The sequence below is a fragment of the Hyperoodon ampullatus genome, assembly GCF_949752795.1.
Source record: "Hyperoodon ampullatus genome assembly, chromosome: 8".
In the NCBI taxonomy this organism is placed as follows: domain Eukaryota; kingdom Metazoa; phylum Chordata; class Mammalia; order Artiodactyla; family Ziphiidae; genus Hyperoodon; species Hyperoodon ampullatus.
The window spans coordinates 71,018,424-71,031,964 of record NC_136921.1 but is presented as its reverse complement, the minus strand read 5'-3'; the positions used below and the strand labels follow the sequence as shown (position 1 = coordinate 71,031,964).

The following is a 13,541-nucleotide window of genomic DNA, read 5'->3' as shown; positions in this document are numbered from 1 at the left end:
TTCTTAACTGTTGAATAAGAAAGATTTCCCTCCCCCAAAGCATTAGGATATTTGTGCTCCTACAGACTTGGAATGAAAGTTGTAATACTCTGTCTTGCATTATGCTCTATATTGAATGTTCTCTTTGCAAAGCCTTGCACAGCTGGATTCTTCCTGTCAGTTTGGTCTCAGCTAAAATGCTTCCTTAGAATGGTCTTCCCTGACCACTCTAAGGTAATGCAATGTTCTACCTCTCATTTTCCTTTCTTCAAGGCACTCATCTTGATCTGAGTTTAACAGACTATTTTTCTGTTTACTCATTTATTGTCTATCCTCTTCCTCTAGCACAAGTTCTATCAGACCAGGGACTGATCTTCTACATGTCTGTATGTCCAAATGCTAACAAATATTTCTGAGTTAATTAGTGAATTCTCCAAACTAAATTTACTTGCAAACTTTGTTTGAATTTAATGGCAGGTTTATTTCATTTCACCAAACCCAAGATATATAAATGATCCTTAAAATTTCAAAACTAGAAATATTTTTGGAAGTTATTTGCTTTAACTTTCCTGTTCCATTAAGAAAAAAAAAATGGAACCTTAATTTGTAAAATAAATAGTTCGAAGTTAATTCACTGAGCACATATTTAGATACAAAAAGAAAGTTAAACATTTCATTATCAGAATATTTTAGGCACACTTTAAATGTAAATCAGCAGGATAACTGACTTAATTCTCAGCGCCATTTTGTATGATTAAGCACACTTAATGGGAAGCTTTAGTAAAATATGGCCATGGCAGAAAGTGTCAAATTTTTCTTTGCAATAATTCTGAGCACATTAACTTCTTCAAAAAGCTCTTTTTATTGCCATAAATTCAAACAGTTAAATTGAAGTCCTTCATATTTAGGATCAGAAGGATCATAAAGATTTTTATAGTTAACATGAATACACATGGGATATCAGCACATTGGCAGAGAAGGATCAGAAAACAGTCACAGAATTGGAGTGTGTTTCCCAAAAGTGACATTTCAGATATTTGTCTCTAATAAAGATTGTTGGTTTCTTAATGTGCTAAAACTCAGTAAAAAGCTAGGTACATCTGGCTTATTGCTATTGCTATAAACAGGGAAATTCCTCTTAGTATCTGTAAAATGTACCTGCATTTGTTAAAGAATAACATCATCAAAAATGTTTCTATCATAGTTCAGAAACCAATAGTTTCTCTTTCCCGTATCTTTATTTCCATTTAATGGTTTAATTCAAGAAGGCAGAAGAAAAATTTAGAGTGATCTTTCAGTAAAATTTATTCCCAGTGAGTATTTCTGAATAAACCCTGTAAAAATATCACTCAACTCTGGTTTATATATTAATGGAAATAAAAATGTAGATTTTACAGATAACTATTTTTATATCATTTTCATTACATTTCTTTCTCATTTTATGCATTTCATTTCTATCTCTCTTCAGAGCTTCATAGTTCACTAATTCTCCTAATTATCTGAGTCCTAACTCCTTCAGGATGTTTGGTGAGTATATCTCAACACTCATTTGCAATAGAGGTCATTTAAGCTGTAAACTTTAAAATCCATATATTTATTTTCACATTATATCCTTTACAATAACTACAAGACTTGCATTCTGAGTCTTCATGAATATTTAATTATTTGCACTCAGACTCACATATACATAAATTTAGATAGGTAGATCGATAGATGATTAATAGACAGATAAATGGATAAAATAAACAGAGAGCAGACAGAATAAGTTGGACATTAGATGAGTACATTTGCAGGTTGATATATATAGTATATGTTTACACTTTTAGAGAAACACTCATATGATAAGACTTTATGAGGTCATGAAAAAGAAGAAATGAATGTTATTGGTTCAAGAAGGTACTAAACCGTGAATGGTACTAACAACCCCAAAGAATATTTTTCAAAAAAATCACTTTAAGAGATAACTAAGTGACCGTAAAAGGGAACTAGAGATTAATACCAAGTCCTAGTGTACCTAAATCTCCTACAATGCCTTATATTTCTAAAACTAAGTATGACTCCATGTGGTGTATGTTTATGAGGTGAAACATCACATAGATTCCTAGTGTACCTAAATCTCCTACAATGCCTTATATTTCTAAAACTAAGTATGACTCCATGTGGTGTATGTTTATGAGGTGAAACATCACATAGATGACTATCCAGTGTAAGTCTGTTCTCACATTCTGCTTCAGTGAACTAGAAAGTTCAAATGAAGAGGTATAGTTATGAAAATTACCAAGCCTTAGGCTATTATAATTTTAAAAGCAAAACAAGTTCTGCTAACATTTTCTAACACTATCCTGAAGTTTTGTTAATATCTAATTTTCCTGTCGTTAACTTGTGCTTTCTAATGGAGCACAGGAAATCAGGTATGTATTGTACTTAACATTCAAAATAAAATTCTAACCCATTTATTTTGGTAAAATAGAGTTCTCTATAGACACCTTAACTAAATACCATTATATGATCCTACTGACCCAATGTCCTAAAATATACATAATAGATGTAACATAGTCCCTAGAAACAGTCTCAGCTATCCCTTATCTAGAAATATTTTATTCTATAATATCAATTAAACAAAGGATAAGGAGACTGAATAAAGAGAGATGTTTAAACAATTGTTTAAGTTAGAGTGGTGGTCCACATGCCAGAAAATCTAATTGTAAGCACAGAAGCAAAAATTTTAAGCCATCTGCAATGTGTTTAAGGTTTATCCTGCACCAGATAGGTAACCTTAGAGTAGTTTGCTGGACTAAATCATTGACATTGGTTTATATTCTTTATGGATGCTGTACATGAACATGATCTCTCGGACTTTTATGTCTAAGTTTACGACCTCTTAGACTTTTTTTTAAAAAGAGGCCAATAAGGTACAAACTTTCAGTTATAAGATGAATAAATTCTGAGATCTAATGTACAGTATGGTGTCTATAGTTAATAATGCTGTATTATATACCTGAAATTTGCTGAGAGTAGATCTCAAGATAACTATGTGAGGTAATGAATGTGTTAATTAGCTTGACTGTGGTAATCATTTCTCACGTCACATATGTATAACATCATGTTTTAAACCTCAAATATATACATTTTTTGTCAGTTATACCTCAATAAATCTGGGGGGGGGGAAGGGGCTAAGAAATCTCTATGTTAATATTAAGAGAGTACTTCATTATATTTAAATCAAACTATTTCACAAAACCATCTCCACCAAAATTGTGGATAACACATGAACTTAGTTAGATTAAGTTAACTTAACTAAAAGATTTCTAGTATAGTCTGATTTCTATGACCAGGCAAATAAAACAAAAACAGTCAAGTTTTATATACTGATAGACAATCCAGTATGCTCAAGACTTTCTCACATGGTTATTTGCCATCTATATGCCTTCCTTAGTAAAGTGTCTCTTCAAATCTGTGAGCTATTTTTCCTTGGGTTGTTTTTTTACTGAGTTTTGAGAACCTTTGGGTTTTTTGGGGTTTTTTTTTTTTTTTTTTGGATACAAGTCCATTATCAGATATATTATTTACTACAATTTCTTCCTGTCAGTGACTTGTCCTTTCAATCTCTTAACAGTGGCTTTGTAGAGCAAATTTTTTTTTCATTTTGATGAAGTCCAGTTTATTGATTTCTACCTTTATGGGTTGCCTAAGCAAAGGTCACACAAATTTTTCTCCTATGTTTTCTTTAGAATTTTATAATTTTAGGTTTTATTTTTAAGTTAACTTTTTATATAGTGTGAGGTATACATTTTAGATACTTTTTTCACATGGATATCCAGTTGTTCCAGTACTATTAAAAATACTATCCTGTTTCCACTTAATAGCCTTTGCCTATTTCTTTTTTTTATTATTATTTTTATTTTTTTTATTTTGCTTTATAACAAATTTAATCAGTTATACATATACATATGTTCCCATATCCCCTCCCTTTTGCGTCTCCCTTCCACCCTCCCTATCCCACCCCTCCAGGCGGTCACAAAGCACCGAGCTGATCTCCCTGTGCTATGCGGCTGCTTCCCACTAGCTATCTACCTTACGTTTGGTAGTGTATATATGTCCATGCCGCTCTTTCACTTTGTCACAGCTTACCCTTCCCCCTCCCCATATCCTCAAGTCCGTTCTCTAGTAGGTCTGTGTCTTTATTCCTGTCTTACCCCTATGTTCTTCATGACATTTTTTTTTCTTAAATTCCATATATATGTGTCAGCATACAGTATTTGTCTTTCTCTTTCTGACTTACTTCACTCTGTATGACAGACTCTAGGTCCATCCACCTCATTACAAATAGCTCAATTTCATTTCTTTTTATGGTTGAGTAATATTCCATTGTATATATGTGCCACATCTTCTTTACCCATTCACCCGATGATGGACACTTAGGTTGTTTCCATCTCTGGGCTATTGTAAATAGTGCTGCTATGAACATTTTGGTACATGTCTCTTTTTGAATTATGGTTTTCTCAGGGTATATGCCCAGTAGTGGGATTGCTGGGTCATATGGTAGTTCTATTTGTAGTTTTTTAAGGAACCTCCATACCGTTCTCCATAGTGGCTGTACCAATTCACATTCCCGCCAGCAGTGCACGAGTGTTCCCTTTTTTCCACACCCTCTCCAGCATTTATTGTTTCTAGATTTTTTGATGATGGCCATTCTGACTGGTGTGAGATGATATCTCATTGTAGTTTTGATTTGCATTTCTCTAATGAGTAAAGATGTTGAGCATCCTTTCATGTGTTTGTTGGCAGTCTGTATATCTTCTTTGGAGAAATGTCTATTTAGGTCTTCTGCCCATTTCTGGATTGGGCTGTTTGTTTTTTTGTTATTGAGCTGCATGAGCTGCTTATAAATTTTGGAGATTAATCCTTTGTCAGTTGCTTCATTTGCAAATATTTTCTCCCATTCTGAGGGTTGTCTTTTGGTCTTGTTTATGGTTTCCTTTGCTGTGCAAAAGCTTTTAAGTTTCATTAGGTCCCATGTGTTTATTTTTGTCTTTATTTCCATTTCTCTAGGAGGTGGGTCAAAAAGGATCTTGCTGTGATTTATGTCATAGAGTGTTCTGCCTATGTTTTCCTCTAAGAGTTTGATAGTGTCTGGCCTTACATTTAGGTCTTTAATCCATTTTGAGTTTATTTTTGTGTATGGTGTTAGGGAGTGATCTAATCTCATACTTTTACATGTCCCTATCCAGTTTTCCCAGCACCACTTATTGAAGAGACTGTCCTTTCTCCACTGTACATTCCTGCTTCCTTTATCAAAGATAAGGTGACCATATGTCCGTGGGTTTATCTCTGGGCTTTCTATCCTGTTCCATTGATCTATCTTTCTGTTTCTTTTAAATTAGTTGTCCATATACGTGACATCTTAATAGCATATGGAGTCTTCCAAATCATAAATGTATATATATCTCTTCATTTTTGTAGTTCCTCTTTAATTTCCCTCAGCAATATATTGTGGTATTCAGAGTAAAGGTCTTTGCATATCTTTTGTCAGATTTATCACTATTTCATATTTTTCATTCTATTTTAAATGACTTTTTATTTTAATTTTGATTGTTTGTTACAAGTATATAAAAATACAACAACTGTAGTATTCCTGTATCCTGCAGACATGGTAAGATCATGTTTGTTTTAGTAGCTTTTTAAAAATACATTCCACTGAATTTTCTAGACAATGATGTCATCTGTATGACCAGCTTACTTTCTCCTTTCTAATGTTTTGTTTATTCTACTTGCCTTATTCCACTGCCTACAACCTCCACCATAACGTTAAGTAGAAGAGGTAAACGCCAATGCCCTTATCTTTTCCTGATCTTATGGGGAAAACATGCAGTCTTTCAACATGAAATATGATGTAGGATTTTTACAAAAGCCCTTTATTAGGTTGAGGAAGTTCCTTTTTATAATTAGTTTGCTCAGGGCTTTTTCTTACTTTCTTTTTATTTTTTAATCAGGAATAGAATTTGGGTTTCATCAAATAGTTTTCAGCATCTGTTCCAATGGTTGTTTGATTTTTCTTTTTTTTGGTTTGTTAATTTGGTGAATTAAGTTGATTGATTTTTATATGTTAAACCAGCCTTGCTTTCCTGGGATGAACTTCACTTAGTTATGATGTACATTCATTTTACATATTGAGAAGATTGATTTACTAAAGTTTCATTTAGAATTTTTGGATCTATATTCATGAGGGACATTGGTGTATCATTTTCAATTCTTATAATGTCTCTGTCAAGTTTTGCTCTTTGAAAATGCTGACCTCATAAAATGAGTCAGGAGGTATTATCTCCTCTTCAATTTTCTAAAACTTTGTATAGAACTGCTCTTATTTCCACCCAAAACGTGTGGTAGAATCCACCAGTGTGGTCATCTGGCAATGGAGTTTCCTTGTGAAAAGGATTTTTGAACTACAAATTTATTTATTTATTTATTTTTTGCTGAATATATGATTATTGGGTTGATTTATTTCTTCCTGATAGTTTTTGTTGTTTAAGGAAATTATCTATTTTATCAAAATTGCCAAGTTTTTTGACATAACACTGTAAATAATATTATTTTCTAACCCTTTAAAGAACTGTAGAATCCATAATGATGTGACTGTTATCATTTCCAATGTTGGTAATTTGTATCTTCTATTTTTCCTATTAAGTGTGGTCAGAAATTTATCAGTTTTACTGATCTTCTCAAGGTAACAGCTTTTGGTTTACTCACTTTTATCTAAACTTTTCCTCTTTTATATTTCATAATTTCTATTTTGATCTTTATTATTTCCTTTCTTACATACTTTGGATTTATTCTCCTCCCTTTTTTCCAGTCCCTAAAGGAAGAGGCTGAAGTCATTGATTTTAGATCATTTATATTTTCTTCTTTTAATATAGACGCTTAGTGCCCTAAATTCCCCCTAAGTATTGTTTTCAGTGGCACCACAAACTTTGATATGCTTTATGTTCATTTTCATTCAGTCCAAAATATTATTACTCTTACTTTTGACTTCTTTTTGTTGCATGGCCTATGTCAAAGCATATTATGTAGTTTCCCAATATTTACTCTACACCATGCTCCACAAATCAGTCTGGTTGGAGGGTACAGGCATTATTGCTGGTCCTAAGTGTGCACTGGGGCAGTGAGACCTCTAAGATTTATGAGTTTTTTCCTCAAACTTGGGTCATCTTCTCACACATGTGCACTGTTCAGTACTCCATATTTCATGAGTTCTCTGTGTGTGCAGCTCTCTCCTCTCCATTACTCTGTCCACTAAATTCTAGTTGCCTTGAGCTCTCCAGACACTCTGGCCCATTTCCTCAACTCATGGAGTCCACTGGGATCTGGCTAAGTCTCCCTTCATGTTGCTGAAGTCTAGACACTATCTCAAGGCAGTAAACCAAGGCAACTCAAGGTCCCTCCTTGTTTGTTTCCCATCTCTCAGAGACCATCATCATTATCTTCCTCAGCCAGGGTACCAACTATTAAGCTAACACATATGCATGTCATAGAAAGAAAAGTAAAGTAAAACATGAATCAAGAGTCTAATAAAAAGCAAAATATACATTTTGTTTCTATTGATAGCATATGGAAACTAAATCAAAGACCAGTCACTTAGGAGTACTTTATCTCTTAATAATCTCAAACAACCAATGGAGTACTTTATCTCTTAATAATCTCAAACAACCAATCACAGAAAACCTCCTGTGTTATTATTTAGTGATCTGATCATTCTTATGGCCACTAGTTGCATTCACTCTGTTCACCTGGTATCTGCATCACATACCATATTTTCAAATCTTCCTTTCTGATACCTTAATATCTCTGTTGTATTTCCTGATCATGTTCTCCTGGCATATCATATTATTCCACTAAATTCCTTCCTAATACATTTCTCCCTGACACATCTTTCAATCAGTTAGATGAAGAGCATCCATCTAATCTGGAAGCTCTGTGAGGAAAGTAAGGGGAGCCTACTGGCAGAGAATCAAGCTTAACAGGTGAGCAGAAAAGAGGTGAATAAGAATGTCAGGAAAGAAGGAAAAAAAGATGGGCAATAGGATCACTAGGTAAGAGTAGTATTGCTATGTTGATTTTTTTTCCTTATGAATTTCCAGCACAGCATCCAAGGAATATTGGTTAATGAATGTGTAAATACTCTCTTCATTAAATCTAAGGGTAAGAGAAATTGTTTTTAAGGTCTTGAGTATACTATCTTTCCTTTCTTCCCCCCTCCCTCCCTCCTTTCCTTCTTTATTTTTTCTTCTTCTTTTTTAAACTGTCAGCTCTTATATTCTGTACTTTGAGAACTACACTGAGTAAAAAAATTGGGTCCCCAAATGTCCCAAAGATTGTGCAAAGATGTATTCTGTACTTCATAACAAGAAGACATTCCTGAGTATGCTACTAAGTCTTGTGGGGCAAGCTCCATCCAACTATGAGTATATAAGCAAATATGGGAAGAATAAAATTTCATTAACTAATGATCTTCTCAGACATTGGACTATTAGGAAGATTTATAGGCAAAAAGTTGTATAACAAGGACATCCTAGTCCTTCTAAAATAATTCAGATTATCCAAGATCCATTAAATTCCACATTATATAAATTCAAAGTAATTCTCATTCTCAAATTTTGACATTTGCTTACACAACATCAAACATATTTGTATTTGTGAAAAACAAAGTTTACTTTCTAAATAAGAAATTAAAAGGCATAACTCTTGAACTTCATAGATTAATATATCTAAACTCTAATAATTTTGTTGTGCAAATAATGCCAGCAAAACGATAGAGTGTTTCAAATCATTCAGGTTAAATTATAGGAAAGAAAAAACAACAGTATTATTAATTTAACTCATTTTTAAGATGATACTGAATGTGGTTTGAAGAAAAAAAACAGTATGTTAGCCCTTATTGTTTCTTAGTAAGAAGGAATATTTATGTGTATTTAAAATTTTTGAATGTAATAATATATTAAAATTATTCATATGCTTCCTAGTATTGGTTATACGCGGGATTAATTCTTAATTTTTGTTTACTTGGAAGGCCATTTAATAAGTGCATTTGCATTATTAAAACTGATTTATCAAACAACAATGTCTATGATTGTGAAAAGTCATGTTACTTGAATTACCCAGAATTCCTTTGACCACAGGTTATTCTTAAAGGTATTTGAGAATAACCTCAAGCAGCACTTGCAAATTCAGATATCATAAACACTTCCAAGTTTCAGTTCAAAAACACAAAGTGATTTCATAGGATAATGCTTTATTAAAAAATAAAGCCCATCTTTTTAGAAAAGCCCTAGTGTCTTTGAATTATGTATAAAAGAATTATTTTGAAAACTTAAAAAATACCTCTAATTTCCCATTTAACAGTAAATATTGCATGCAAAAACACTCTAGCAGAGTTTCTAAACAGGTATTAAAATGACCAACTGAACAGTAATTTGTATCTTACTATCTTACAAAAAAGATTTGACAGTAAATTACTGAGTCTATATGTGCATGCTACAGCATAGTATGTTCAGAGTCAAAAAATAAAGTAAAATGCAATTACCCTAAAAGACATTTCAAGATTCTCTCCACCCCAGATATCCATTCCTGCATCGTAAGTTCCTATCTCTTCAAAGTAGTTTCTGTCAATAGAAAATAGGCCACCAGCCATAGTAGGGGTCCTAGTTGAAAAAAAAACAAAAAGAAAAGAATATCTTTTGAAAACAATGTGTGGAGTTTAATGAGACTACAGCAAATATTTTTGAGACATTTTAAATTAAAAAAATAGTACTCAAAAATCTCAAACTGGAAACATAAAGCCAAGTTGTTAGAGGTTTTTAAATTAATAAATAGCATTTTATTTCACACTTTCTGTAAAACTAAATTTAGATTAGTCTTTATTTTTCTTACAGGTGATCAAACAGATACAAGGAAGGAACACTGGCCATTTAAGACAGAGGCATATACATCCTTTCTGAAAGGCATAGTGAAGAGAAGTTAGTGCTCTTAGCACTATCCTTAAAGAGATGAACTGGTCATGAAACTACCAGTTGTCTTTTGTCACCTAATTATAAATTATTTTAATATGAACTCTAGAAACGTATGGAAGTGGTTTCTCTATGAAAAGATCTATAGCCTATTTAAATATGAAAAATATTAAATGCTGTAAAATGTTGATAGGCAATAAGTATCTAATGATAGTCACATAAGTATAATAAGTACCATAGAACTTTATATCTAATTGTTTACAGCTGTTTACCTAATTAAAATGATAGAGTGAATCATATAACCCTATGGATAAACATAAATCCTGTATGCTATTCACAGTTTTAGAAGGACATTTGACCAAGATCCAAAACTTTTTACTAGTAATAAATGCTTTTGGTTCTCATATTCAAACTTTCTCTATAGAAACTAAGAAGTCAGGTGTTAAGTTTCAAAAAGAATAATTAATTTTTAATTTTTAATCTGAAAAGTTTCATTAAAATCAGTGGTTAATGTGTGAACCACACAAGTCTTTCTGTATAAGCAGTGTGAATTGAAACTGAAAAAGAAAGTTCTAGTTGTTCACAAATGAATCTATACTAGCAATGATTATTTCTGAATAGAGGTTTTCAACCTTTGTAGCACATTAGCAGCACCTGAAGCATCTTTATAAAATACATTTCCATGCTTGGGTGCCACTCTCTGCAGATTTATATTTAATTGGCCAGGAGTGCAGCCAGACCTTTGATATTGCATAAAGTTCCCAGATGAGTCTACTGTGCTGCTAAATATGAGAAACTGATCTAGTAACTTAGATTTGGAATGTTCATCCAGGTACAGTTGACCCTTGAACAACATAGATTTGAACTGCTCGGGTCCAATTATATGCAGATATTTTTCAACAGTAACTACTACAATACTACACAACCCATGGTTGGTTGAATCCTCTGATGTGGAGAAACCTTGGATACCAAGGGCTGACTATAAATTATACTCAGATTAACCCCTGAATTATTCAAGGGTAGTTTGAGATTGTTAGAAAACCAAATGTTCTATTTTTCTCAAAATTATATCCTCTTCTGCCACCGGATATGATCATGTCCTCTAACTGAACAGTATAGTTCATTGAAAAACTACCAAATAATATTGTACTTGGATATCTACCATATCACAGAGTTCTCTATTTCTCCCAGTGCTCTCACTGTTTTATACTCAGGTAATTAACTGTCCATCAGTTGGAGTAGCAGAGCCTCACTTGGTCTGAGCTGTTTTATTACTTTTGGTCTTGCTGGGTTCCTATCAAGAACAGTATCATTGACCTACCAAGTAATAAAGAGAAACACTAACAAAGCTAAGCACATGGTAATTATGGAGTAGCCATGACCCTCACCTGATTGGGGTTTTGGAACTCCATGGAAATAACTGTATAAGGTATTACAGTGCTGAACAGTCTAATGAAATGAGGAACAGAAATTGCTGCAATTATCCTATCATAATGTAACCAGGTGCTTAAGAATGTTAAGGATGCATTTTTAATGATCAGAGTGCCTGTTCACTTATCTATTTACTAATAGGGAACTAATGCATTTAAATACACGTATTTAAATACATGTATTTAAACTTAAATACATGTATTTAAATACGTGTATTTAAACTTAAATATATGTATTGACTTTCATCTTACAGTTGGTGATAATTCCTACAAATATGTGAGAAATATATTATAAATGGCTACAATAAATTATATACTTAACCATAAAAATGACTCAAGTTTTATTTTTAGTTGAAAAGTAACAAAAGCTAAAAAAAAATTTGCTCAAAAAATTCCTGTATTTTCTGAAGATGGATGGTCCTAGGGAGAATTTTTTTTTTTTTTGTATTTGCAATGTCAGTTAGCTCTCTCAAACAGTCCGAGGATGGTGCCTTAAATAATATGTACAGCCACAGACAGTGTTGTGTAGCATGTTCTGTTCTAAGTTAACTGCTCTGTAATGTCCCCCCATGAACTATTTACATATTCCTGTGCAGAACTTAAGTGTTCAGGGTACCTAGAAAATTAAAAACCTTGATTATAGTTGAGTTAGCTAAAATTGTCTTTTTAAGGTTGTGTCTCTGCAATGTCAGACCAACCAATTCCATCAATTTTATTGGGGAAAATATAATCAGCCCAACGGCTGCAAATATTACCTACCACACAGTAAGTAGGTGAAGATGAATTGAGTTAATAGAACTAAAGCACTTGGCACGGTGCTTGGTATATTATAAATAGTTAATAAGGCTGGGTAATACATCTTTCTTGTTGTTGCTGATGTTAATCATTCAATCAAAATCTTAAGGGTTCTTCAATTAATTTTGCCTCCCCATATACATGTTGTCATTTTGGATTTCAAAATCATTTAAAAACACTTCAGATCCAAGAGGTTGAACTCTGAAATCTGCCTCTCTGAACACACCTTTTAATTTTTTAACCCCTCCTACTTCAATCCTATGGAAGTCACTTTTTATCCTTCATTGATGGTTATCATTCCTTAGCTACTCCATATTCTCACAGAATAACCCCCTGCAGAAACTGTTTGTTTCCCTCCTCCCACCCCCTCTCCAAGACCCTGTCATGTCAGCGAACACCTAGCTGAGCACCCTAGGTTCTCTGTCCTTGCCTGGCTGACCCCATTCTCTTTTTATAAATATTAGTTCCTGGGTAAACTCACCCTTCTCATCTACCTCTGCTCCTAAGACCTAGAGAATCACTAAAAAAAGTAATAAGCTGAGGTCATCTGGTCCTGCTACAAGTCCATGTTATTGACCCTCTGCTAGTCCACAAAGACCTAACAATCCTTTTACCTCTATTTGTTCACCTGTCTCATTTTTAACTGAATATTTTCCAAAAGTTTTGGACTATTCTCAAGAAGTTGAAGATTGAGGCAATGCATAAAATCTAAACTCTCTCAATCATGAACTCTAACGTCCCTCAATCTCTACGTTAATATGTGTATGTTTCTCAGGGCCTCTTCCTTCCTCTTGTCTCAGAGAAAAGAATGTCTCCTTTCCTCTCACTGTGGGATAGCATTCACCCTTTTGCCCTCAGCCAGCTCTTTTCTGACTATAAGCATAGTTTTTTTGTTTTCATTACCCCTTGATTTACTGAGACTTGCAGATATTGTGCATTTTACAAATTGAAGGTTTGTGGCAACTCTGAGTTGAGTAAGTCTATCGGCATCATTTTTCCCACAGCATTTGCTTACTTCATGTCTCTGTGTCATTTTGGTAATTCCACACTATTTCAAACTTTTAAATTATTATTATATTTGTTGTGCTGATCTGTGATCAGTGATCTTCGATGTTAACTATTGTAGTTAGGTGCACCACGAACCACGCCCATATAAAACAGTGAACCTAATCAATAAATGTTGTGTGTGTCCTCACTGCTACACCATCCAGTTGTCCCCCTGTCTCTCTTCTTTTCCTTGGGCCTCCCTATTCCCTGAGACCAATTAATAATCCTACAATGATCTCTAAGTGTTCAAGTGAAAGAAAAAGTCCTACATCTCTCACTTTAAATCAAA

The 13,541-nt window shown here is 33.4% G+C and overlaps 1 protein-coding gene across 2 annotated transcripts in view; it reads right to left on the bottom strand.

Annotated features, from left to right (window-relative positions):
* Positions 1-13,541, bottom strand: part of GALNT13 (polypeptide N-acetylgalactosaminyltransferase 13) — a gene marked incomplete at both ends in the record, with an annotated part of 492,276 nt that overhangs the window by 191,878 nt on the left and 286,857 nt on the right. For both annotated transcript variants that reach the window (XM_079710390.1, XM_079710389.1), the window contains one exon: positions 9,557-9,674. In XM_079710390.1, the coding sequence (XP_079566516.1) occupies positions 9,557-9,674 (118 nt within the window). The remainder of the gene's footprint in view (positions 1-9,556; positions 9,675-13,541) is intronic.